This window comes from Anoplopoma fimbria, chromosome 12 (genome assembly GCF_027596085.1).
Source record: "Anoplopoma fimbria isolate UVic2021 breed Golden Eagle Sablefish chromosome 12, Afim_UVic_2022, whole genome shotgun sequence".
Taxonomy (NCBI): Eukaryota; Metazoa; Chordata; class Actinopteri; order Perciformes; family Anoplopomatidae; genus Anoplopoma; species Anoplopoma fimbria.
In genome coordinates, this window is record NC_072460.1 from 14,666,876 (window position 1) to 14,694,327 (window position 27,452).

General features: G+C 41.0%; 2 protein-coding genes across 3 annotated transcripts; both read left to right on the plus strand.

Annotated features, from left to right (window-relative positions):
• Positions 1-2,571: 2,571 nt before the first annotated feature.
• On the plus strand, positions 2,572-16,917 carry bgnb (biglycan b). Its single transcript, XM_054609628.1, has 8 exons — positions 2,572-2,812; positions 9,331-9,595; positions 12,335-12,447; positions 13,183-13,396; positions 13,528-13,638; positions 14,273-14,366; positions 14,928-15,066; positions 15,163-16,917. Exons 2-8 carry the CDS (start codon positions 9,346-9,348, stop codon positions 15,358-15,360), a joined length of 1,119 nt encoding a protein of 372 aa, XP_054465603.1. The 5' UTR covers positions 2,572-2,812; positions 9,331-9,345; the 3' UTR covers positions 15,361-16,917.
• Positions 16,918-19,296: 2,379 nt separating this feature from the next.
• Positions 19,297-26,015, plus strand: b4galt3 (UDP-Gal:betaGlcNAc beta 1,4- galactosyltransferase, polypeptide 3). 2 transcript variants are annotated; one of them, XM_054609163.1, is made up of 7 exons: positions 19,297-19,579; positions 19,718-19,953; positions 20,595-20,785; positions 20,892-21,014; positions 21,862-21,966; positions 22,718-23,052; positions 23,453-26,015. In XM_054609163.1, the coding sequence occupies exons 1-7, from the start codon at positions 19,297-19,299 to the stop codon at positions 23,617-23,619; spliced, it is 1,440 nt and encodes a 479-aa protein (XP_054465138.1). In that variant the 3' UTR covers positions 23,620-26,015. The 2 variants fall into 2 exon arrangements, with proteins under 2 accessions (XP_054465138.1, XP_054465139.1); XM_054609164.1 differs by having other exon boundaries at positions 22,718-23,537.
• Positions 26,016-27,452: the final 1,437 nt, after the last annotated feature.

The following is a 27,452-nucleotide window of genomic DNA, read 5'->3' on the forward strand; positions in this document are numbered from 1 at the left end:
AAAAGACAGTTAATAACAGAGAGAAAATGAAGCTGGGGTATTGAGAGGTCAACAGCTGACAAAGTGAACAAGGTTAAGAGAGCACAGTGCATGCATGGTTTGAACAAGTAATATGAATACACACACACACACACACACACACACACACACACACACACACACACACACACACACACACACACACACACACACACACACACACACACACACACACACACACACACACACACACACACACACACACACAAACATATTTACTTTTCACTCTCCCAGCCTGGGCGTGTAATCACATGTTAGATTTCTGCTTTCAGTCTTGTGCATGTGGTACAGTCTCCATAATTGTACAGTCATTTTGCAAACAGCACATTACTGTCTAAGAAAACTGCACATTCACATTTATACTGCTATTTCCTGCACGTACAGGCAGAGAATATCAAAACTGCATCAGACCTCTTTTTGCAGTTTCCCTCCTTTGTAGTTTTGCAAAGATGAATGCTCCAGCTTTGATATTAAATCCTTAAATCTCCCCTCCGCAGCTTGTAACAACTTTGACTGGCTTGCCACTTTAGTGCCATCCATCATACTGTGTGTGTGACATAACTAAACTGTTAAACCAATGTCCCATCACACCCAACAGATGGTTTACATCCTGTCAAGCTAAGGCCAGAGCCTGTTTGATAGATAACTTGACCATAGAGAAACTTGGTGATTTACTTCTCCCATGCTATGCCTGTTCTACCCAGTGACAGCAGCTTCCTGTGTTTGTTATTGGAGGAGGGGAGGGGTTGCTGATAAAACAAAAGATCACAAAAACACACACGGAGAAGCCAGCAAAATAATTTATTTTCATTACTCTGATGGGCATAAGCAGATAAAGCGAGGACAGGAGAAAGCTGGAGGGTAAAGTCAGAACATGAGATTGAGTTTCAGTGTTACGGGTCAACTATTTGAGGTCAACAAGAATGTGCAGGAGAGCTAACTGCTCGGCCATCCCCCCTGATGTGCTCATCCTGATAGCCAGCCACATTAATGACTATGAAGTAAACTTGTATTGGCTGCAACCCAAATCAAGAAACGCACTTGACACTTTAATCAAATCTATTCACTTCTCTTGCACACAAAAAAGTTGCACACACTCCTTCTTATGGCAGCACCTACCCTAGAGCTGACAAGTGGGTGTGCTAGAAACAAGTTAGCTGTGCACTTGCAGGACAAAAAGAGTTTCATTTGGATGCCAAGCCCTCTAGCTACAGACCAACACCGTAATTAAGTAAACCACAGTGAGAGGGGGAGAGAGAGAGAGAGAGAGGGGCAAACAGAGAAATAAAGAGTGAGAAATGGAGTGAAAGATTAAACCTACAAAATGAGGGAGAGGGGAAGCAGAGAGAGGAGGAATGTTATCTGCAAAGGCCTTTATCAAAACTCTGTCTCCTGCCAAAACCCCTACAGGGCATTGATCTGGTCTGCATGCTTTTCCCACCACTGTAAATACTGCACTCTTTGAGAGAAAGACAGGATATACATGAACATTAATACGAGCAGGATAGTGAGTCCCCTCTTGTATTGAGATAGAGGATGAGGAAAATGATTAGAATTTGCTGTTAAAATTCCGAAGATAACTCGTATATAAATGCAAACGCTTGTGTGGCCGACTTAGTACAGGGGCGGAAAAGTTCCCAGATGGTGTGGCTTGCCAAACTCGCTGCCTCTTTCTGGGTGCTGGCAATACGAAGAGGAAATCAGAGAGTCAGTGAGAAAGAGCACTTCATCCTGCCAAAACAAAATTTAATAGAAAAACTGTTAGAAGATGCAAAATCATAGGTTTTATAATCACAGTCCCAGAAATAAAAATGTTTTTTTCTGGATGATTTCGGTGGAGCTCGGTGGTGTCACGATGTTCTCGCTCAGTAATCAAAGAAATGTGTTGCTCAGTGTAATGAAATTAAGGAGTGGTTGTTTAAAAAAAAGAAAGAAATCTAAATCCAAGTAAGTCAATTGTAAAAAAAACCACACCAATGAGATGGATAGACAGACAGACAGATATATAGACATAACCTGTATTGATACAGCTGCATAAAGAAGCATCTGTGTTGCTCTTTACTGTAAGATGTTATTATAGGAGCAACAATAACAGCTTACTTAGGGTCACTGTGATGCTACTGCAGGGAAGTCTGTCTGATATGTTTCAAACAAAGCACTAGCTTCTGTTTTAATTGGCAGTGCCTAAATCACAAAGCCTTTTATCTAAATGTTCTTCAAAAGCTAATAAACCTGTCAATTACAGCCTAAGAAACAAAGTTATATATATATATAATGGATGTACAAATATAACAGGAAACCCCCATCAATACAAAGGAACCTCAAATGACATTGTAATATCTTACTGGTGTAATGATGTTTGGAATATGTCCATGTCATTCCCATAATATTGTAAAGCTTTCAATGTTATTTGCATGATGTCAAATTACTGTACTCAGGCCTCTCCCCCTTCATCCTCCTCCTCTTCTTCTTCCATCCAAAAAGGGGAGAAAGGAGGCTGGCTTGTTACTTTATGGGCTTGACCCCCCCAGCTCTCAGTCATTGGCTCGGTTGGGACTGGAACTAGCACACACGGTGCCCTGACTCGGTTAGCAGTGGCACACAGTGGCTGAGGAGCTGCAGCTGGATGTCACAGCTGGGAATACTGCAATAATCCCTAAATGTGATGAAAATATAGGACTTGAAAAAAATCTTCAGGAGAATCTGAAACACACAGGGAGAAACTTCAACCTGTTTTGGAATTTGGAATTCATATCTTAATTTTATCCATAAGGTAGGGGTGATGGGTTATTTTCATTTGTAAGTACTTTTCAGTCTTGTAAATGGCCAGGGGCAACTTTCTTCTTCCAGCTGATTTTTATTATTGTATTAATTATATACAAATACCATGCCGATGAGAAATTATATTATATATATATATATATATATATATATATATATATATATATATATATATATATATATATATATAATTTGAATTCAAGTAACTTTGAACTCCTCTGCAACATCCAACATGTTCATATTTTTTAGTACTTTCTTGAAATTGATGTCGTACTTTTTATGTTTCACTTTTATATTTCAGTTGTCACACTGATTTACACAGTTACCACCTCGTTACCTATTGAATGTGTTTGTTATTTATGTTTTTCCCCTCTCAAGGTTGTTATATCTTTAAATAATTTCCCGTATCTTCTAGCTACAAAATGCAACCTGTTGCAAGGCGCATCTGATGCTGTAATATCTATTCCGGATTAACACTAGATGGCGCAACGAGTCTCCAAAGACTGCTCACTGGGAGCGATCATTAATGATGATAATTGAGCGAAACTTTTCTTATCGCTCGCTTTATCCTCAAATCAACGCGGCCTATTTTCCCATAGAGCTTAAAATGTAACACGTGGCATTTACGACCCTGCGTAATGACTTAGGGGGAATAATAATAGTGAAACGTGCCAATCAAGTCCACTCCTTCTGGTACACATCTGCGCTGCCCTAATTCAGCCTCCGCACACAGCGCTCAGATTGACATGTGTTGAGAGGACTGTGGTTTGAGAAACTTGCATGGAGATTATAGCTTTGCTATGTCACATAAAATGATGCAAACAAACATGGAGTACTCCCCCCGTGGGCTCATTCTGTCTTGTGCTGATGACTTCATGTCCATCAATGGTTAACTATGAAACATTGATTTGTACCAGTGTCTCCTAACTGTGAAGAGACAGAGGAGACAGTGTCTGGCTGTGGAGTTGATGGTCAGACAGTTTAAATGATGGTCTACATCTGTCTGTTTCCTGACCTTCTAGCCCACCTGCCTATTAGTTGGCCTGTGGGTTGACCACCCTGCACCTGCTGTTCTGTTTGTTTGGTGATTCTTTTGCCGGTCTGTCTGTCCACCTGTGTGTCTCATCATAATTTGTTCTAAATGCAAACTCACAGTTTCCCTTTAGCTTCATCTTCACCCTGCAGAGGACTGTGTGTCCCTTATTCTTACTATTTAAATTTAAGTCAAAGTTAAATTGAGCTCTGTCTTTGCCATGTTTTGACAATTAGATTTGCAGATTATTTCATTTTGGTTTATGAAAAAGAAAGTTTACGGTCTTTATTCATAGCCCAGTTTCAACCAGCACAAACTTTGGTATAGTCCACATTCTTTGAAAGAGACTCATTTGCCCACAGGCATGGATTCTCAGGTAAGTTGTCTGATTTGGCCCTTTTTTGTTCTTCTGCATTTCTTGCACGTCTGCTCTGCTCTGCTCTGTTCAGGCCTCGTCTCCGCAGCATTGAGCAGCTTGCCACCACATCCAAGCTTGGCGGCATCAGAGAAGCTGCCAAACAGTTCCTTTTTTTAGGGATTGCAGTCACCAAATTACAGTCACTGAGGCAGTTAACTCCACCCGAACGCTCCTACCGGACACGCCTAGCACTAACAGCCTGTGTGTCTGAAGAGCACATGAATTTAGGGTGTGTGTATGTGTGTGTGTGTGTGTGTGTGTGTGTGTGTGTGTGTGTGTGTGTGTGTGTGTGTGTGTGTGTGTGTGTGTGTGTGTGACTGCCTGCCTGTGTGTGTCAGATGTGTGGAGGGAAGGAGACATGGTATAAGGAAGTGAGGGAGCTCAGCCAAATGACCAGATTATTTTGGAGACATTTCTAAGACCAACATACATGTTTTGTCCAGCTTGCATTCCAACAAGCCAATATTTTTGTGAGTTTTACTTTTTGTTTCGGGGGGTCAGAGTTTATTGAAGCTTGGATCCTGTTCAAAATAACATGATGTTACTGAAACAAAGAAAAACACCATGAAGGGCCTCAAGCCAAAATTAGATTTTATTCTCTACAACAAAATAAAAGGCCATGCCAAATATATTGTGCTCAGTCAGAACTGTGATCACTTTCAACCACCCTGTGATGTTCAATGGCACCGGGTGTTGACGTGGCGGCTGCCAATTCACCAGTGTTGTTGAGCCAGCTGGCACTTTTGGTGAGCTCTCTGCCCCACCTTAGACAGTGTTGGCAGAGAAGAGTCTCCACCAGCGCTGCCTAAGGAGCAGAGCTGATGTGCTCCTGAATATGAATACGCTGATAAAATCAGCCAGCTTTTGATGTCTTGATTGATATCATAAAACTTAATGCATTTTGGCAGTTGCTGCTCATGGTGCTGCCAAAAGGTTTGACATTGACATTAGACACAGATAAGAGCAGCAGTTAATAAAACCTGCTGTAATGAAATACATTGTGATGACTTTTCAGTTATAACAATTCCAATTTTTTTCTGTGAATAAAAGGTGGCAGCCATTTCTATGAGTCAAAATAAAGTGGGGGTTGTGCGTATGACCGGGTGGGAGGTAACAGTGATTGCCTTTCTCTCGACCGCGGTCGTGGGAGACCAAACACTGTGCAATGTATCTTGAGATGATTGTTCTTGGCAACACAAAGAGCATATATCTTAAATATATGTTTGTTTAGCTTGACGAGGGCAGAGGCTGCGTTGTGGGAACTCTACACACATCAAAGTATTTGCAGTGGATGTGAGAGCTGACAAGTAGCCAGCACTTGATGGATAGTGCGTATAGGAAATGTAAAGCTAATCTCAAACGCTGGGTGTGGGAAACTCAAACAACAGATGCTCCTGTAGGATGGATTGTTCGCCAGATGGTGCTTTCAGCGACACCACTGCGTTTTTTTGTTAGTCGGCCTCCATCCACTCATGCATCCACCCCTGAACCCTGTCTCACATCTTCCCTGTTGCTCTTTCTCCCCCCTTAATCCTGTTTTACCTTTTTCAAATCCAAGAGTAAACCACTGGAATTCAAATCTTCATAAAAGTGTCTGTCTTCTGTTGCCTGTTATAACAGCCTCAGTCATATTATGGGTGTGCGTGTGAGCACATCTTTGGCACAGATGGGGAACTTCCTCTTGTATTTTAACTTCTTTGCTTTATTGAGGGTAAATGATTGCCACGGAGGAAACAGAGAAGCCGCCATCTTTTTAAGTGTTGAGTTGTCGACATGAAGTTGTTGAACATCTCATTTCAAAATCGTGGACATAAGTTCCACTGAATCCACTCTTCTGAGAAGTACTTTTACAAGATTTTTGTCACATTCAAGAGCATTGGGGGGGGCACTGATGTTTAGTGATGAGGCCTTGCTTGCATTTGGCATTCCATTTCATGCCAAAGGTGTTATAGTACTACAATTTATGTCAATTTGAACTGAAAGGCCTAGCTCAAAGCCTGAAAAAACAGACAAAAAAAGAATGTATTTGCACCAGTGTGTCCATATACTTCTGGCCTTAGAAGCAATTGTTGATAAGACACCTGTATCTACCGCTTAATCTTCCTTCTCGCCACGGCCAAAACACAACTCCCACTCTTTTCTCTGCCTCATAATGGCATTTTTCTACATTCTCCAGTCTGCTCTCACCCCCATTCAAACAAACACAGTGAGCAAGGCAAGAATAGCCGGCAATGCATCCATCCATTAAACCACTCTTGGCCTTTGGACAGGAACAGAACAATTAAGATTGAAGCCTTTGGTTTGTTTTCGTCTCAGACCGGATGTTTGGCGGCTCACAACTTAACTGAAGGCAGAGGAGAGGAATTTGTAAATGAACATACACACACACACCAGGGCCAGATAAAAGTGGTCATTACAGTCAGAGAGGCTCCTTGGTTGTGGGATGTAGTTTAGTCTTGTCGTTATGTTGTTTATAGTAGCTTTAGACGTCATTCCTGGATGATGATAGACTATTCTTATTCCTGTCTACCTTTCCATCCCCAACACTTATCTGCAAATCTCCATCCACTTCCACATGGCTGACAAATCTACAAATGGCCGACAAATCACTGCACACTCCGCAGATTAGCGAAAGGGTGCCACGTTTTTAGATCTGATCTTCCCAAGATGTTGCAAAGCATAAGCTGCAGAAATTGTAGTTGTATAGCTTAGTCCAGAGTTTTCTATATCACAGCTCTTTTGTGTAGTACGTGTCACTGTGTGATGCTGTCTATATATGCCCCCGCCATGTCCTTTTTGCTGAATTCTTCTGGCCAAGCCAAGGCCAGTGGTGGTTTTTTTTCTTTTCTGCAAAATGGTATAATTTGGCTGCTATTTTTATTGCATGGAGCAGTCTGCAGGGGCCAGTTATTCATGCATCCAGGCCAGGTTCACTTCATGCACAGGCTCTTAGTTTTACAGATTTTAATGTCCCTCAGTAATACTTTTATTCCTTAGAAAAGAGCTAAAGTACTCTACAGTTGCAGTGGATTGCATAGGCAACTTTACGGATAATTTTCTCATGATTTAGGTCCGACGGTTACGAATACTTAATGACACTAATGAGTGTTGAAATTGAGTAGATAAGCATGTGATGTGAGTTAATCGACCACACGCTGTGATGTTTGTACTCTTACCACATTCTTCTTTGTGGAGTGTTTTTGTTAAGGCTCTACTTTTGTAATTTAAAGGATCAGTATCAGTTTAGAGAACTTTTTTTTATTAAGTGTGGAATGAGAAGCATTTCCCCAACATTAAAAGATCCCCTGAAACCCGCTCACAAGCTTTATTATTACAGTCTCTCCCTTTTAGGCCTTTCAAAGTCTAGTGAACAGTTTGTCCTACTAGAAAAACCCTGGGACATTTTGTGAAACAGGCAGGGCAAAGATCAAGTGTTTGAATGGTGTGGCATTTAGTAGAATAGACTTGACACAAGTAATCAAAAGACAATATGCATTCAGTTTCAAGTTGTTCTGAATTGTAGTACAAACTTCTAATATTATTATCCAGAATTTCACCCAATGACATCTAAACCTTCACTCCTTTCTTTGTTCCACCCCCTCCTCTCCTAGTTCTGATAGTGTTGTAAGCCAAAATTTACTCACCTCTGTGTTCCACAGAAATTCTGATCATGTTCCCACAGGATCCTTAAACTTCCCTGGAAGTCCATTTGCACGCTAACCATTGGCATCAAGACTCCACAGCCGTCTGCAGGATTACGGAACCGGGGATCAGAGAAGGGAATAGCATTACTTCATAGGATTAGCTTTAGGTTAAGAGTCACAAATACCCATTGTAAGGATCAATTGGCCTGATAGAAATTTGTTTTTCTAGGAATTCGATTTTAGGTTAAGCCAGAGGGGGTAACTGCAGTGAGGTGTTAGTTAGGTCAGAGCAGGCAGGATGAAGCCAGCAAGAAAACCACAGACACACATGCTGACACGTCTAGTGACCTCAACCAGCAGTGTGTGTGTGCACGGCTATGACATCATGGAGTCTGTGTTTCATGACATGTGTGCACACTCAAACACATGTGCATGCACACAGACACTCTCACACTTGCACACCCAGTTTCCCCTCTAAATGAATGGTGGCTTTGTTTAACTTCTCGGTTGCAGGAATAAAGTTTTCCACTGGTGAGGTGATGTCCTGTACACTATCCGATTGGTCAGTGAGAAATGTTGACTTACTCTCATGGGAATGGAATTGGTGTGCAGGAAGCAGACAGTGACATTTTGTCGGTGTGGTTTAAGTGACTTTCATTCCCAGAGTTAAATCCTGGCAGGTTTCCCCGGGGGAATGAGTCCATTTCACCTCACCAGACTCCAGACCTGTCTACCTGTTATGTGGTTTTAAACAGTAGGGCTTTATAATTAAGAATAGGCAGACCATTTCATAACAATTTAATGTCCATTTATTGCTGACCACTATCCTTAGCTATGAATTTGAAGCCCTGGTCCACATAACTTTCTAGGGAGCCCCGGTGTGAACTGCGCCCACATGTTCCCAGGTACAATACACACAGAGGACTGTACATGGCAGCATCATTAATGCCTGAAACCATCCAGTACGTCTATGCTGGAGAATACTCCCTGGTCCCCATTCTGTTCAGATGTCAGTGTGTGGATATCTTGATTAAGCACAAACTTTGGGGCCCCTGGGGGTCTGGGGCCCCAGGGCAGTCGCCTGCTTTGTCTGAGGGCTATCCAGCCACTTTTCCTTGCTTTTTTGGGGTCATTTTGACATACCATGCATTTCAATAGTGGACAAAAGAAATAGAAATAATGATAAGCATTGCAATCAGTTCAAGCCTCAAGAATGACAACAGAGTTGAATCAACACCTTTCTAAAACAGTTTTAACAAACATTATAACCATCATGAATATAGGATTTATTATAGGGCTGTTGTATTAGACTGCATTCGTTTAACTTGCTTTACCATTAAACAAGTTACTAAAAGTGTTTACATTAATGAATAATAAAACTGATGCTGCTCTCCTTCCTTCTTGTGTTTTCTCAGGTGTACTAGTCAAAGATGTTGCCATATTGCTCCCTCCTGCTGTTGCTATGCGTGGCTCGGCTGCTCTCCACCTCCTCGGCCCTGCCCTTCGAGCAGAGAGGCTTCTGGGATTTTGCCATGGACAGCATGGACAGCGGCAGGATGATGACGATGATGAGGGATGAGGAAGAAGGCTCGGCCGTAGAGGAGATTCTCCCCCCTGACATATCCATGTGCCCCTTCGGCTGCCACTGTCAGCTCAGGGTCGTCCAGTGTTCTGACCTCGGTCAGTGAGAGTGTCTGTGTATGTGTGTATGTGTTTATGTGTGTCACAGAGAGAAAGAGATACATGTCTGTAATGCTTCGTCATTGTTTCTAAGTATGCGTGTGTGTGTCAAGAGGTTCAGACAGGAAAGCAAGTGAGTTGAATGCCTCCAGAGAGTAAAGTCCCTCTTTGGTGTATTATCTCAGAGAGAAATTTCACCCTCTGGATATCTATGAGGGATTTAGTGTTCCAGACTTTGTGTGTAGATACTAAATGGGAGAGGAGGAGAGTCATGGTTTGAGCAGTAAAGGGGAAAAGACTGAGGCAAGAGAAGAAAGGAGGGAAGAGGAAATTTTTGAGATGGAAAATGATCAAGAGACGGAGAGAGGAAGGTACACACAAAGACAAAAAAGGGACACTTTGATCGGAGGGGATGAACAGGTTACAATATCCTCTCTGTCTTTAAATGTTGTTTTTGGGATGTAGACAGGATGTTTAATGGAAACCCCAAACAGGAGGGGAGGATTGAGGGAAGAATGAGTTGGCCTAAAGGGGTTTAAAGATGGAAGGAGAATGTCAGGATAAGGATGTGAGGGTTACGAATATTCACAGGTATTCACAGTGTTCCACTAGAAAAACAAAAAACTCTTTAAAAACAATTTTCTGTTGATAAGTACACACAAAATATTAAGCTCCGTATTTTAACTACCAATGTATCTACCTCGAAATATGAATTTCATGATGCTTTTGTAGTCTGTCTGTGACTTAATTTTAGCCATGTTTCCATATAAGCATATGCTGCAGTTTCCTGCCTGTGGATATTATAAGTGCATGCAATTCTATTCTTACAGGACCAAATAAATTGCGCTCAGACTTTTTTACAGATACAAAGATTCCTCACATTATACTGCGTATATAACTCTAATAGGCTGTCTGTGTTTAGACATAATGGTTTCTGTCAAATCATCACTCCAAGCTCTATATATTTACTGTCCCTGGTCTCTCTGCTGCGGGTAAATGTGGAAGCGTATAATTTCCAAGATGTCAAGTGCTTATTTAGAACAGATGTATTTTAGCGGTGGCGTCTGTCTCCTTTCAGTGTGCATCCCAGCATGATGTCGGGTATTTGTGTTGATGGACGCTGGGGTTTAGGAGGGTGCTAGTTTTGTCAGTTTGTGGTAAAGTCTTTGAGATTTGTGGCAGATACGGGTGACGCGCTGTGGTTTGGGTTTTAGAGGGTAAAAGGGATACACTTAATACGGGGGTGGGTGAATTTTTTTTTCAGTTTTCTTTATCATTTACGTTAGCTTCGATGCAGGCAAACAAAATTGGAGATTTTCAGCTAGCAGGATGCTTGTCGAAAGCTGCAGGTGTTGACTGGGAGGTAAATATTCCTAACACATAAAGTCCCCTGGTACAGTCATATTTCTCTCACAGCAACTGTAATAACCTAATAACCCTTGATAAAATCGTAGAGTTATAAATCTGTTTAAAACATGATATTTTTATTTCATTCAATTTATACCAATAAATCTCAGAGGGCAACATCTGCTTAATTTCTTGGATACACTATAAAGTTCCAAGCCTCCTCAGCCACTGCACCAGATCTCTCAGCGCTGTGTGGACGTGGTTTGTACAGAATGTCAGAGAACTGCTGAGGGTTTGATCCTGTGTGGTGACATGGAGGGTGTGGCACAGTGCAGCCAAAGCCATATATCTAAACTTAACTCTACATGGACAGCTCTGGGTAGAGTCCTGTGAGACAGATGTGGTTGGTGGCAAACTGGATCCCAGTGGGACAGCTGGCGTCCTCTCTCACCATCAGGTCTGGTTGCACCATGGTCCTCATCCAGATGAGTTCTGCCCTGGTCGGGATTCGCTTACAGTGGCCTGTCTGCGCCGCTGACCACATCTGACACACTCTCATCCACGTGTCCTCTCTGATGTGGTCTAGTTAATGATCACTGGTTGCTGTGTTTGTGCGTGTGCTGAGTCATTTTTCCAGAAAGATCCCTGAACTGAATAATGCAGGTGTGTTTCTTAACACCGTCAGCTATTTTAAGCCATTCAGAGCCTTTATGAAATGTATTGCTTGGTAAACTGTTGACAAGCGCAACCCCAACCATAACAGCTTTTGGTGTTTATGCTTGTCATGATGTTAACTGCACATTTTCTCTACTTCTACGTGACTTCTTAGCAGGTGTTCCTGTCACAGAGAAACCAAAATTAAGACACTTGGCACGGCAGCTTCACCACTTACACATTAACACACAGCTTGTATTTCTCTGTGTGGATGTGTCAGGGTTGTGCCCGTCTCCCTTTTATTTGATGTGTAATTTTGCATATGGTTATTTAAGTCGCGTCCTTTGGGACTTCTGTCGAATGAAAACCAGATGGAAAACATCTGGTGTCCCCATCTGGCATGTCTTTGTAAGTGACAAACCCGTAATGTTAGTTATGAGCCGATTTGACGTCCCTGTGTGACCTCCATGGTTGTGTCTACGTCCACCTCTCATTAAAATAATAGACGAGGAGATCACAAGTGCTCATTTGAGATTGTGTGGGAGTGTGATTGGGTTCATGTTTAGGCCCGATGGAGGTTTTAAAACACACAGTTATTTTCCACGGTCTGTGTCTGACTAAGATATCCTAAGAGCTTGCCCATTGAAAACAATCTGGTTCTTTAGGGTGTTGGTTCTCCCATGGAAGCATTTAATGGAGCATGATTCCCTTCTGTGTTTTTATTGGTCTCGTCTTTAGGTCTGACTGAGGTGCCAAAGAATATTCCTTCGGACACCAAGTTCCTGGACCTGCAGAACAACCGTATCACTGAGCTTAAAGAGAATGACTTCAAAGGCCTTACTAACTTATATGTAAACACACACACACACACACACACACACACACACACACACACACACACACACACACACACACACACACACACACACACACACACACACACACACACACACACACACACACACACAACACACACAGAAACACACACAGTCTGGTCACATTCATAATATCCCTCTCAGCATTAGATCAGCACCTCTCAAGGATGAGTAAACAGCTCAGCTCAGCTTGTATTGGCTTCAGTAGTGTGAAATATCATTATGTCTCTCCTTTTCCTTGAGGATTTAGAGGTTAATTTCCTTTCTTTTTCGACCTCCACCACCCTTCGCTCTGAGAGCTTTAATTGTATTAAATTCGAGCCTGAAGCCAAATGGAAGTATTCAAGCTCACATCCTTGCCTCTCTAAGCAGAAAGGCTTTGCTCACTACTGACCCGCATTGAAGAGCACGGACCAAGAGCAATATTGAATCTGGCAGCGTAGGAAACTCGCAACATGACATTATACAATAACATCTCTATAAAGGGTCTGTTTGTCCCAGCCTACGTCTCCATCTTTTAGCCAGCGCAGGTGGAGAGACAGTCGGCTATGACGAGATCGACTACTGTGACTGTTTTAATTCACTTAAACACATTCAGTAGAGACAGAGGATGCTTTCTGCGTATTATTTAAGCTTACTTACTTTTCATTTTCTGACTGTCTGAGCGCTAAAGTGTTTAATTTATCTTTCCATGGTTACTGTTTTTTCCAGGGTCTGTCTCTGAGGAATAACCTTATTTCCAAAGTCCACCCCAGAACATTTGTGCCTCTGAAGCACATGCAGAAGCTCTATTTCTCCAAGAATCTGCTGACCACTGTTCCCAAGAACTTGCCGGCCTCTCTGGTTGAGATGAGGATCCACGAGAACCGCATCAAGAAGGTGGAAGCTGGAGCCTTTGCAGGACTGGCCAACATGAACTGCATAGGTCAGAAATGCAGATGACTTCAACAAATCCAGGCTATACCCTGTGGTGCTCACCACTGCCTTTGCCACTGTATAGAAAATTAAAGAGACAGTGTTTTATTTCATGCCACAAATATTCCCTTCATCTTGCAGAAATGGGAGCAAACCCCATCCACAACAGCGGTTTTGAGCCTGGAGCCTTCAAGGGACTGAAACTGAACTATCTGCGTATATCAGAGTCCAAATTAACTGGGGTGCCAAAAGGTAACAACTCATCCATGTGGCTAAAATGCTACCATATTTGCAATGAATTCATCTTTACAAAGGATAGCTCAGCATTTTGGGAAATAGGGCCATTACATTATTGATACCACTCTGGTACTATACTAAATATGAAGCTGATCAGCTGATTAGTTTAGCACAAAGATTAGAAACAAGGGGAAATCAGCTAACCTGGCTCTTTCCAAAGGTATAAGAATCTGCATTTCTTTAATCCAGACAATGGTGTAAATTACTGCACCTGACCAGGAGAAAAAGGCCACCCAAAATCCCCTGTAAAACCACAAATTTAATTTTAACTCTTACTTTGATTTTTGAATGCATTAAACAAACAACATATAATATGTTAATTAGAAAGTTTTAGAAGTTCTAGTAGACTGATTTGTTTACCCGTGGACAGAGCCAAGTTTGCTATTTCCCCCTGTATCCAATCTTTCTCCTAAAATAGGAACATCAGCTGCAATTTGTAGCTTCTTGTATAGATGACATATAAGTGGTATTAATCTTCTCATCTAAGTCAGAAAAAGCAACTTGTCACAAAATATCAAACTATTCCTTTAAGACGAAATCAAATCTCAGCCTAAATTGAGATTTACGTGTTCTGGTGTCTGTCTTTCAGATCTTCCAGAGACTCTCCATGAGCTTCATCTGGACCAAAACCAGATCCAGGCTGTGGAACTGGAGGACCTGAGGCGCTACAAAAACCTGTTCAGGTATCACACACACACACACACACACACACACACACACACACACACACACACACACACACACACACACACACACACACACACACACACACACACACACACACACACACACACACACACACATACAAACACTTCAACACTATACTTATTTCTAAACTGATTTCTTGCACCTTGAGGGATTTTCTTGTATATCGCTGAAGAATTACTGTGGATTAAAAAGAAAACATCCCCGGTCAGCAGTGCCCCTCAGGGGTAATATTATGAACTACATTGACATGCAACTAAAACGTAGCAGGAGTAAAGCTGCAGGTGTTCCTCTCTACATTGTTGCTCTGTTACACTCCAGTTTTCTGTAACCTACATACACACTCCTTATCTCTAATGGGACTATTTAAGGCTGTGGCCCTAATTATCACCTGGCTTATTATTCCTTTCTTGCAATGATACTCATCAGGGAATGTGCTGTTACTCCAGATCATCAGTAAAACAGTTTAGCTAAATGGACCGTGCAGTGGCCTGTTTTCTGCCTTTTTTACATTTCCACCTTTGTCTCATGTTTTCCAGGTTGGGCCTTGGATATAACCACATCCGTAACATAGAGAACGGCAGTCTGTCCTTCCTCCCCAGGCTGAGAGAGCTGCATCTGGACAACAACCGCCTCACTCGTGTTCCCAGGGGCCTCCCAGATATGAAATACCTTCAGGTGAGTCCAGCATGCACACATTTAGTTTGCCATCTGAGATTGGATGGTTCACGAGAAGTTTTACTCACCCTCTACTTTGCCGCTCCTGCTTTCTAGGTGGTGTACCTCCATTCCAACAACATTGACCAGGTGGGTGTGAATGACTTCTGCCCCCGAGGATTTGGGATGAAGAGGACTTTCTATAATGGCATCAGCTTGTTTGCTAACCCCGTCAACTACTGGGAGGTGCAGCCTGCAACGTTTCGCTGTGTCAGCAATCGTCATGCTATTCAGTTTGGCAACTACAAAAAGTAAAGACAGGGGGATACAGAGAGATAGAGAGAGTGAGAGGAAGGTAAAGGCGGAGAAGCAGATAATTTAAATAATGAAAAACACTTGAGGGATTTGGAGGGACAGGAGTTTATATTTGAGATCATTATCTTTATTATTATTGTTTTGGGAGAGAGGATGGGCAATAAACTGATGAAATAGAAAGAGAAGTGAAAAATACAATCACATAACTTGAAGGGAGTGGAAAACAAAGTGCTGGCAGTACTTCACTTAAGGTTTTGAAGGTTTTGCCGTTTGAAATGGATAAAACAGAGGAGAATGTCTGAGAAGATTTTTTCCCCTGGCCCTAATCGATAAAAATGAGAACTTTTACACAATAGTGCTTATTGTGATAGATGCCTCTTTTATATTAACAACTTGGTTAAGAAGTAAAATAAAAATAGAAAAGCAATGCATTATAGTTTTTTTTTTTATATACATAAAAAGGTGCTCTGTATGACTTTGTGTGTGTGTTGATTTGGGAGATAAATCACGTTGCCCTTGTTAAACTGGTCTGAAGCCAGCTGGCCCTCAACTCTGTGATTACATGATACTGTGTTAAATCATCTGTAGTCACAGATTTGAGGCAATTAACACCAATTACAGAAACAAAAACAACTGCACATGGTGTAGAAACTATTATTCAAGTTTACCAATTCAAATTCATTTTTGTACATATCACAACATTTGACTGATAAAAAGGGCAATAAGTACAGTTTAAAATCAGCCTCATTCGTGCTAACCATCTTTTCTTATTGGTCCGAGGTAACGGAACCACCAGCCTGCCTGTGTAAGGAGTCTATTCTGTGCCTTTACTAAATGTTATGCTGTCTGTATGATACTTAAATACAGTGGTAGTGGGGATTTTGCCCCATTTAGAGAAAACACACATCCGCTTTGCTTTGAGACAATGAAGACAGTGTTTTCACATAGTGCTACAAACAATAGTAGTGTTGATGCATTTTTTGCACAGTTTTTTTCTGTTATGCTTTATCTGCTTCAGGGCTTGGAGGGTTAGCCTGTTTACAATTATAGATCTATGTGGAACTACTTTATCCATTAGTATTCTGTCCTTACTCTGTTCTGTAATCTGATAAACTACTGCTGCATGTGAATAAAGACATTTTTAGCCTGCTGCATAAAGCCAGAGAACAACTGATGCCCCTGGGTTGGATGCTGTGTGAGAAATAAAGAAGAAATATCAAGAGTGGAAAACATTTGAGTCTAAGCAAAGACATTCTGAGTCCACACTTAACATGTACAACACGGTCACATACGTGACAATAACTTATTCTTGGGACATTCGTGGGATTCAATCCTATGAGAGCGAGAGTTCTGTGATATTTTAATCAATATGGCTTGATGTTATAAATTGTCTTCAATTTGAAACCATACCCAAATTTTGATGAGCATTTCATCAGACATCTTTAAATGGAAAATAAAGTCAAAATAGTAACTTTGTCATTCAGGGTCAATATGACATCGCAACATTTAACTTAAGAACACTTATTTTTCACCGAACTAGAGTCTTTTTTTAACCGATGAAAAGAATAAAAATTGTTTAATTAGATTTTTTGTGTGCATCACAACAGTTTTTTGCCACAACAACTCTCTTGACTGGTTGTACCACAATTTCTTGTCACATTCCTCCTGCATTGTGAAAATAATTTCCACAATTTCATGCTCTTCTCCAGAGGTCTTATGTGTGGTGCTTTCACATCTTCAGCAGTAACACACAGAACAAAGCAGAGCAGGGTAAACAGGAATTTGCAGAAAAAGTGAAAAGTCCTGCGTACTGATAGACATTTTAATAAAGTTTTCTACATTTTCGCACAGACAAAATTATATTCACTTAAGCATGACAACATGCAGACTAAAATGTAGGGTGACATTCTTATTTTAATTCTGATTCCATTTCCATTCCATCATAATTCTGATTAAAATCATGATCAGCATCAGCTCCATTGAAATTCTATAATTTAACTTTTGAAAGTGGTGATGAATTTTAGATTTTTTAAATATATACAGTACCAGTCAAAAGTTTGGACACACCTTCTCACTCAATGGTTTTTCTTTATTTTTATTTTTTTCTACATTGTAGATTAATATTGAAGACATCCAAACTATGAAGGAACACATATGGAATTATGTGGTAAACAAACAAATGCTCAACAAACCAGAATATGTTTTATATTTTAGATTCTTCAAAGTACTATTGAATGAGAAGGTGTGTCCAAACTTTTGACTGGTACTGTATATTTGTTGAAATTATCTTTACATCCCGATTGCAATCAATAAATCAAATTCTCTGACAAATTCTCCTGTTTGGGGGACTTTTGGAGCTTTCACTGCTGCTTTCATTGGAAAAACAGTTGGGAACACTGGACTGGGTTTTTCATTTGGATAATTGTTTGAATCTAATTTACACTTGCTGGTTTCTCCAATGTTACCTATCCAAGCAGGTTCTGTTATATTTGGAAATGTTTGGTGCATGAATGAAAATACATTTTTTCCTGCATAACGTCAACCAATGATGAATGGTCAAACATATATCCATTTATCAATTAACCATTAGCTGCAATATCATAATATAATTTTCATTTTCAAATATGCCGCTCGGTGCGTCGTCACCGCGGTGGTGCCCCGGCCCGGCGGATTCAGTGACACAAAGATCCGTCCGTGTGTGGATGAGGCAGAGCGCACTTGCCTGTGTTGACGCGGCGATGCTCTTGCGTGTCAAAGCGTTTGCAGCGCTCTCTAAGCAGCTACGGGGACATTTCGCCTCGGATGAGAGATTAGGAGGAGAAGGAGGAGGAGGAGGAGGAAGAAAAAAACCGCATGAGAAAAAAAACCCGCTTTATTTTGGTCCATCGCGTCCACTCGGGGGAACGGCCCGTCGATCCTCAGAGGAAGCCGGGGGCTGGATTTGAAATGTCGCAGGGATGTGCTGGTGAGTCGGCTTGTGCTGCAGAGCTTGTGTGAAGCCTATAATAAATATCCTTCATTTCAGAAGCAGCCGTTATAGCCAAATATATGTTATTGACACATTTTCACCTTACTCACCATAAATACTGTACATAATAGCCTGCACAGGCCGGACGGCTGGTGTTGATAGGCTAATCACCTAGTTTGATCTGTACTGATAACCATGGCGCTGCTTCTGCTCTACAGTGATCTATTTTTCATAGCAATGGATTTTTGTTCCCTCCAGTGATTCTTGCCACAAGGCTCTTGCTAAAGCATGTCATTGTTTGGACGAACAGGGAACTGTGATGTGGGATTAATTTGATCTGCAGCAGGCATCAGCATTTCTTCCATATGAGCCCCAATGGAAATGTCACTGCTGAAAATAAGCCATTCTAAATAAAGAAGCAAACATGACATTTGTTTGTAGCTGCTTGACGTTCCCCAGCTTATTTTAGCTTACTAAAATAAGCTGGGGACTAGACTGAGACAAATCTGCTGCTGCATTGTTACTCACTCTTTTTGATTACAGAAAGCTTGATAATGAAAGGAGGAAGAGGAGGAGAGAGGTGGAGTGAGCCCATCCTGGCCCAGGACAGGTTTTAATTAGACCCGTCGGAATAGCAGGTACTAGATTGATGTAATGAAATGGTTATAAAAACGATAATAAGCAATAAATCCAATTAACTAAAATGTTCCTTCTTCCTTCGCAGTGACGTCTGTGGTCAGGAGGTGATGGCAGTGCTGACTGAGCTTCACCACCACTACTACCCGTTCCTACAGATGGACACTCCCCTCCTGCACGCCTGAGTCTCTATTGAGCGCTGCCTCCTTCCCCTCTTCTCCTTCTGCCTCCCCTTACTCATTTCCCACCTCTCCCTCCACCATCCTCATCCAGCTACCACTTGCTCCTTCCCATCTCTCCATTTCACTGTACCTTTACAATCTTACTTTATTATGGCTTGGTACGGACGCTCTCTGGACTCCCCGTGTACACTGGCCTTGCTGGTGGGCTTCCAGTTTGCCTTTGTTCTCTATTTCTCCCTTGGGGGCTTCCGAGGCCTGGTGTCTGTCCTGGTGCACACCACAGAGCCAGAGTTTGATTACTCTCGACCTCACGACGTCTATACCAACCTCAGTCATTTGGGAGTGCCGCCTCCCCCGCCTCGCAACGCTGGCACTGGACCCCCTCCTACAGGACCACCGCTGAGAGACTGCCAGATCCCTTCCCCACTGCTGGGTGAGAGAGCGAGAGGGGCTGAATGTGTGTTGTCGTTTGTAATACATGCACACACAGAAAAATGCAAAGTGATTGATAGTGTGGCATTCAAAGCTGACAATCTATATCCCTTCTAACACTTTTTTTCCTTTCCTCCAGTCGGACCTGTGTCTGTCACTCTCTCCTCTCCTCTGTCCCTTGAGGAGATCAGACAGAGGAACCCGTTAGTGTCGCGAGGCGGACACTACCGGCCTCCTGACTGTGAGCCGCGCCACCACACAGCAATAGTGGTACCATACCGGAACCGGCAGACCCACCTCCGTGCGCTCCTTTATCACCTCCACCCCTTCCTGCAACGACAGCAGATCCACTACAGCATCTATATAGTACAGCAGGTAAGGTTATCTATGAGTGTGTGTTTGTGTGTGCATGCAGGTTTAAAAATGTATTATCTATATGTGTGTTCAGAGTGTTATTCAATAGCTTGCATTGTCCCTGTCATGAGAAATGCATACTGCTGTGCTGGTGTGATGTCAGTACATTATTAGTGTCATACTTTAAGTAAAAATTCCTGACATAATAGTAGAATTTTGTAATATTGGTGTTACTAATGTAACAATAATGTAATAATAACACTGTGATATATTACTATTGTATTACTACAATGTATTATTATTGCATGATGATGACAGTTTTCCGTGGAGTTTCCTCCTATTTATGAAAAAGTGAGTCTCCGATACAAGTGTCTGAAAAACCTTAGCAAATAAAACCCAAATTACTTACAAGGCTCCAGTAGATGCTTTTAGAGATAGCCCAAATAAGAAAATTTGTTGTTTTTTTACGTAATTTTGGATTAACTGGATATTAAAAATGATATTGTTAAGGTCTTTTATAAGTCATGATGTCTGTAACTTCTCAGGCTACAATGTACCAAAACTGTAACCATAGCAACGCACTATTTACTCACACATTGTGCTCTCTCATGCTCTATTTGTTTTAGCTGTGTGTTACCCTCTGTCTCTGTTTCTGACTTCAGTGGGGTAACAGTACTTTTAACCGAGCCAAGCTGCTGAATGTCGGGGTGCGGGAGGCCCTCAGAGATGAAGACTGGAGCTGCATCTTCCTGCACGATGTTGACCTGCTGCCCGAGAACGACCACAACACCTACACCTGTCACAAACAGTTCCCAACACACATGTCTGTGGCCATGGACAAGTTCAGATACAGGTAGAAGCAAAGTGTGTATGTGTGAGTTGATGGACTTCTACACGTATAGTGTATTGTGCTGAGACATTATTTTCAAGATTGTACTTCGGTGATGTGACCCTCCCAGGCTGCCGTACCCACAGTATTTTGGTGGGGTGTCTGCAGTGAGCCCAGACCAATACATGAAGATGAACGGCTTCCCTAACCAGTACTGGGGCTGGGGCGGAGAGGATGATGACATTGCTGCTAGGTGAGGAGGGATAAAAGGGCAGAGGTCCTGCATGACAGAGTGCACTGTAAAACTGTGCACGGGTGTTCAGATCAGAACTGCATGCAAAACCATTTAAGCCTCTCCGCTTCTTGTACTTTTTTAATCTCTTTTGAGCTACGCATTTCTTACTTTTCTCATGTTTACAACCACTGTACCACATGTTTTTTATTTCATCTGTTTTAACATCATCTATCATCTTCACGTCTCCTCCCATTGCTGTGGCTTTGCTGTGTGTCTCTTGGAGTGGGCTCAGTGAGTATGTTTGCATGGACTAGCTCGGAGATTTGGCCTGGGCTGCGTGCTTAAAAGTTGTCAGGCAGTTTTCATCTAATTTCTATGCTGTGGTCCCTTCTGTCCACTTTCTGGCTCTTCTACCATTTGCTAATCTGACAGTGAAAAAATAAAAAGTAAAAATAAAAAAAGCTTGCACTAATTATTACATGAAGTAAAACTACGAGAACAATTCTCCCCTACTTTGCCTTTTGTGCATGATGTTTGCAACTTAAAATGTATCACGTACTGGACATTCACGACATAAATTACGCCATGTTTTGATTGACTTAGATAACTGGGGTAGTACGCAAGAACCAGAGATGGAAAAAAGGGAACCACAGTGTTTTCCACCGCCTATAGACCATAAAAGTATGTTATTCTCATATGTCACCCACAATTCTGTGTTTGCTTTTTTTCTGCTTTTAAATGTTTGAGTGTTGCTTTGTGTTTCCGAAAATAGCATGACCACTTAAGTGCCAGGTTTAGTTTATTTTAAATTTTCTGACTATGAGAATGTGCTGTTCCTTTTGACTTTTGTGTGCTTCCTGTCCAGAGTACGTCTATCTGGCATGAAGATCATGCGCCCTCCAGTGGCCATTGGTCATTACAAGATGATCAAGCACAAAGGAGACAGAGGCAATGAACAAAACCCACGCAGGTACCAGATGGACACACACAAGAATTAAGAAGAGATATTTTACCCTTTGATCTAATTTTGTTGGGGCAATTTGGATGTTTCTGACTGGGTACTTGGATTAGAATAATATGTGTTAACAATAATGGATGTGACATTTTTCTATTACATTCTATTTTTCACAAAAATTTTCTTGCCCATAATGCTTCGGGCAGATTTCCTTGAAATGAAAACAAGCTCCTGTAATCAGCCTTGGCGTAAAAAGTCACATTAACATGTGGAAATATCTAATGGTGTTGTTAAAATAACATTTTACATTTTGGAAAGGATGTGGTTATTGACTTTTCTGCAGGTAATTGGATGAGAAGATCGATGCCTCTCTTATGTCTGTCCGTTATATATGAAGCTACATCCAGGATGCTGTTAGCTTAGCATAAAGGTTGGAAACCAGGGGAGACAGCTAGCTGGCTCTGTCCAAAGATAACAAAGCCCTCCAACTAGCATCTCTAGAGCTCCCTAACACGTGTTATCTCTTAAATTTAATCTGTACAATAACAGATTGTTTAACTTTTGGACCTGCCTCCAGTCTTTATGCTAAGCTAAACAAACGGTCTCCTGGCTGTAGCATCATATTTAGCACACAGACATGAGAGTGGCTAATTATATGCAAGAAAGCAAATTAACAAATTTCCCATAATGTCAAACCTTTAAAGTTTGCCCCTGAAATGCATACACACATACACACAAACCTGTGATATTGCGTACGTCTTTCTAGATTTGACCTTCTGAAAAGGACCAGACTCAACTGGCGCTCTGACGGCCTCAACTCTCTGAGCTATGAGCTCCTTTCCAGAGAGCTGGAGCCTCTCTACACAAACCTCACCGTCGACATTGGCGAAGACCCCCGTTTGCCCCACGGGAAAGCACCCATCCCCGTGAAAACAGCAACCCCTGTCCACCAACGTAGCATCAGCAGGACCGTTGGCACAAACAAACAGGAGAAAGGACAAGGGAGCAACGGGGCAAACATGACTGTGGCTAAGCCGGCGGGGGGAAAGACAGAATCTGCCCAGTTAAAGGCAGCAAATCAAACAACACAGGAGAAGACAGGTGTGGTGAAATAGGACTGCATCTCATCTGTAGCATAAGTGGCTGCCCCCTTCATTTGGAGCTTAAACACAAAATGGAGGAAAGCTGTGTAAATGTGTTCTGTTGTGGGACATAAAGTACACCAGCTTTCTGTGCAGGCTAGGGATAGTTATGCAATGGATCGGTTGAACGAGCCCTTTTTGTCCACAGGGGTGCATTCAGGAACACTATAGAGTCACCTCTTGGTTTATCATCCACTGATATGTGACTCTGGCTCTAGTAATTGACACAAGTCTGAGGCTCATGACTTATATCGGGCCAGGAGAAGAATGATAAACGACTCAGTTGTATCCACGTAGAGGTCCTAAACAAACTAAAAGAGAATGAGACAGCAACTATGTAAATCTCTGCTCTTTTCCAGACATCGCAAGTCGTAAGCAACCCATCTGCTGCCAGCAGACCTGCAGCTTCATCCAGTTTGTTCCCAAAAAACTGCTGCTGTCAGTCCGTCCCACTGCACGGTGGGTTTGTGTTTCTGTGCCTTCTCTCTTTTATGCGCATTTTATAGACAGGGGTAGCTGCTCTTAGACGCTGACCTGGGGTAAGTTTTACCACTCCTGCCTCGCAGGCAAATGTTGGAAGGCAGGGAGGCTAAAGCTGATCCTTGATCAGGACAAATGATTTGTTCCTGGACTGCCGTTTTATATATGTGTGCATTGGTCAAGCGCTGAGTAATGCGCATAGTGCCCATAGTAAAGCGCCAATAGTTATCAGACAATTCTAGAGTTTATATTTATATAGAGACTTCTTTATTTGTTTTCCAAGATGTTTAACTCGTCCTTCCTTACGGTCTGGTGCCTCTCTCTTTCTGAAATTTAGTTACTAGACAATCAAATCATATTGGAAGAAGATAACTCTGTATCCAACCACATACCAATGTGATGAAATATTATCATGATGAGTATCTTTACACCTGGCAGATAAACATAGACTTGGCATGATAGTTGTTGTCTAGTTTGACTATACTCTTGATACATGGATAGACCAATGCTTGTACTCTGTGATTTTATTATTTTTCTTTTAGATTAGTCAGGTATGGGACAAAAAGCAAACTTGCAGACAATATTGTAGGCACGTGACTACACATCTGCCTGTTTCAGATTGTATTTTAATTATAGAAAAGGTCATAGCAACGAAAAAGCACTGTGTATAGATCTAGGTCAGCTTTTTACTAGAAGTCCTGACGTCTTCACAGAGGGTCTCAGTATAATAAGAAAGACCCTGATGTAACTAAAAGCTATAAATGAGTGTATGTCTCTACTTGTATGTCACTTTTGTATCTTAAAGGAAAGGAGACAAGGAAGAAGGACATATTAGAGAGAAAATGTCATAATTTCATTCTGAGGGCTAACAAATTAGGACATGCATGTAGGTCATTTATGCTGATCAATTATCATCTACTTCACGGCTTACAGATTTTCAGTTTTTGTTTCCATGTCATCTATTCAGAATGTATTATTATGAGTTTACCTTTTGTAAAGGGGGAGTTTATCAGTTGAGCTTAGTTTGATCTGATCTGATCACACGTAGGATTTCTTGCTGCTATTTCAATAGGGAAACGGTGAACTGTGTAATTAATAAGCTTGAAAAATGACATTTTGTTACACACATTTTCTGGTGTGGAGTTGAGTTTTATCACACTAACAAGTAATGTATTAGTTCTGCTAATTTGAATGTATTTAATTTATTAATTTATTTATTAAGTGACTGATGGACTCAATGCTGTGTTTTAGGGGTCGAAATGACCTTTTCCATCGTATAGCAGATTATGTTCCTTTTATACCATGTTATATACGCCACGTTTCTTAAGTTAACATTGTGCCTCATGAAATGAGACCATTACTGAAGGACTGAATTCTTACTGCTGGGCTATATGTGAGCGCCCTCTAGTGGTATAGGGTGGCATTGTGTCAGTCAAGAAGAACCAAGTACTGAATGAAACTGCATTGTTGTGACATGAATGCTAATCACAAATGTTGGCCATTCACAGGCTTCAGCCAATCAAATCTTTGCATTGCTCTGTGTGGACGGTTTCTCGATTGCGTAATATCACATGATTGATCCTGCCAGCTTAAAGGTGTAGAGACTGGAACTGTCTGTATTTTACTGGTTTACATAACCAAAAACTACATGGTGAGTGTTTATGAATGGATATAGTTTTATAGAAGGAATCCGTGTTTATTTATGATAAAATATTACCGGTTATAAACAAAGAGTGCTGTGCGAACCGATTGTCTTGACAGAGTACATTGGGAGATAATAAGGCCCAATTTCTTAGCTTTGTACTAGATAGTAGTTTAGTTGCATATCAATAGATAATATATCCACCATATATCATATTTCCTTGGACAATGCCTGTATGACATGAAGCAGTGACACACTGAAAGCTTTTAAGGACGTTAAGTAATCTCATCAGATTAATCAGCATACTGTGTGCTTACCTGGAGATTGTTCTATATTTAATAAATAGGCTAGTTTTTATAAAGGATGTTTTCACATCAAGTGTTGGAAATATATACTGTGTTTGTTTGTTGAAATTGGTAACTGGGATTTGGACTTCATGGCAACATTTCTTTTATTTAAAGAGTTAATATGCTGTCATTTAACACACATTTGAGGAGTGTCAATGTAATGTTGAGAAGCACCTGATTAGAAGGATAGGATGTTTATGTATTCATGATAAATGAAGCATAATTAAAACATCACTTATAATTAAGAACCATGATATTTGCATCATACAATGATACATGTCATCCTCTTACGTTGCTTTATTTATTGACCTTAGATTGTGAGTGTATGTGTTCATGTGTGTGATTGTGTGTTTGTGTTCGTGTGAGTGGGTGTTCATGTGTATGATTGTGTAGAGAGTAAGGTCATAAAAAAAGGCAGAGGCAGTGAACTATATGATGGACAGTGTTGTGAGAGAAAGCAAATATGTATACCAATAAAAACACATAATCAAAATGTGCCTCCTTCTACATCTTTTATCAAACACATTCATGCAATGTCATAAATGTGGAGCTACCCACACTTATATACACGCTGTACTATAAATATACATAAATACTTGCAGTGATACAATTACCCTCCCACAAGACTCAAGGCCTCTTAATAAACAGGCTTTAGCATTTTGATTAATGCTGCTACAGCTCTAACAGCAGAGATCAGATGCTTGTGTTAGCTGGTAGATTAGCAGTCATATATCATCATCAACACATGCTGTAGAGCAATCTAAAACTGCACTAACCTGTTACATCACCCTGTGTAGTGTGGGCCTCTGTGCTCCATGTGGGCATAAAGAGCAAGATTAAAAAGTTGCATATGAGATCATAGCTATAAATAGACAGTAACCCCAAACTCTGTATGTTCGATCTGTTTCATAATCTAAAAATGCTGTATGAGTCACCGAGACAGGGCAAATCACAAAACTGGGTCGACAAAAAGAGCACCTTACAACCAATCCCAATGCAAAGCCAACACGGACTACTGCCTCAATCAGAGTGGTTATATCACATGTGATAGTATCAACAAAACCTTAGTATAGATTAGTTTTTGACCCTGAACAATAATGGATTATTTCAGAAAAGCAGATCTGTGGCAAACGAGAGTAAATGATACTTCACAAACGAACACTACTTTTATGATTTTTGAAGTGTAAATGCATTTGGCAGAAGTAAATAGCAAAAAGTAATAACATTAGGCTAGAAACAAAGTAGCCTCTGGTCTCATAAGGCAGTATAAAAACAACAAGGCTTTAAAGGCACACTATCGGCGTGATGACACAAAAGTCTCCAATAAAGTCTGTTATCTCATTTAGACCCTTTTTAAAGACATGTAAAAACTTCAAAATATCTTCAAGATTTTTCCAGAGTTGACTTCACTTCTGAAAAATGTGAGATACATGTGATACAAACCCATCAGCACTAAATTCACTTTATTTTGTATTGTGTGTTTTTCCTCCCCCCCTCCCCCCTCACAATAATTACTCTCAAGAACCTCCCTCATCAAACTTGCAAGGAATGTTTTTTTTTTTTTGTAACATGATTTTTTAATCACAAATTTGAAGTGTTTCATTAAGTTTTTGCTGTAGTGGAGAAGAAAAAGAAAAAAAGCAGAGGAAAAAAAGCTTCACTGTCTTTAACTGCTTGTGTTTCCCTGAGTGGATGTTTGATTTATATTAATAAAAAACCCAAAATGCAAACTAATTTACAGCGACATTCTATTCAAGCTTCACAAATGTAGTATACTGTTGACACTGCGGGTCTATTGTATTTGACAATAGTCTACTAACACAGCAATATATTTTAGCTAACATTAGCCACCAGAAGTCATACCAGATGAAGTGGCTGTAGAGAATATTT

Coding starts and splice junctions, on each gene's coding strand:
- bgnb (XM_054609628.1), top strand. CDS start 9,346: ATGTTGCCATATTGCTCCCTCCTGCTGTTGCTATGCGTGGCTCGGCTG. Junction 12,448..13,182: donor AAGGCCTTACTAACTTATAT/GTAAACACACAC, acceptor TGTTTTTTCCAG/GGTCTGTCTCTGAGGAATAA. Junction 13,639..14,272: donor ATTAACTGGGGTGCCAAAAG/GTAACAACTCAT, acceptor TCTGTCTTTCAG/ATCTTCCAGAGACTCTCCAT.
- b4galt3 (XM_054609163.1), top strand. CDS start 19,297: ATGGCTTGGTACGGACGCTCTCTGGACTCCCCGTGTACACTGGCCTTG. Junction 21,015..21,861: donor GATGATGACATTGCTGCTAG/GTGAGGAGGGAT, acceptor CTTCCTGTCCAG/AGTACGTCTATCTGGCATGA. Junction 23,053..23,452: donor AACAACACAGGAGAAGACAG/GTGTGGTGAAAT, acceptor GCTCTTTTCCAG/ACATCGCAAGTCGTAAGCAA.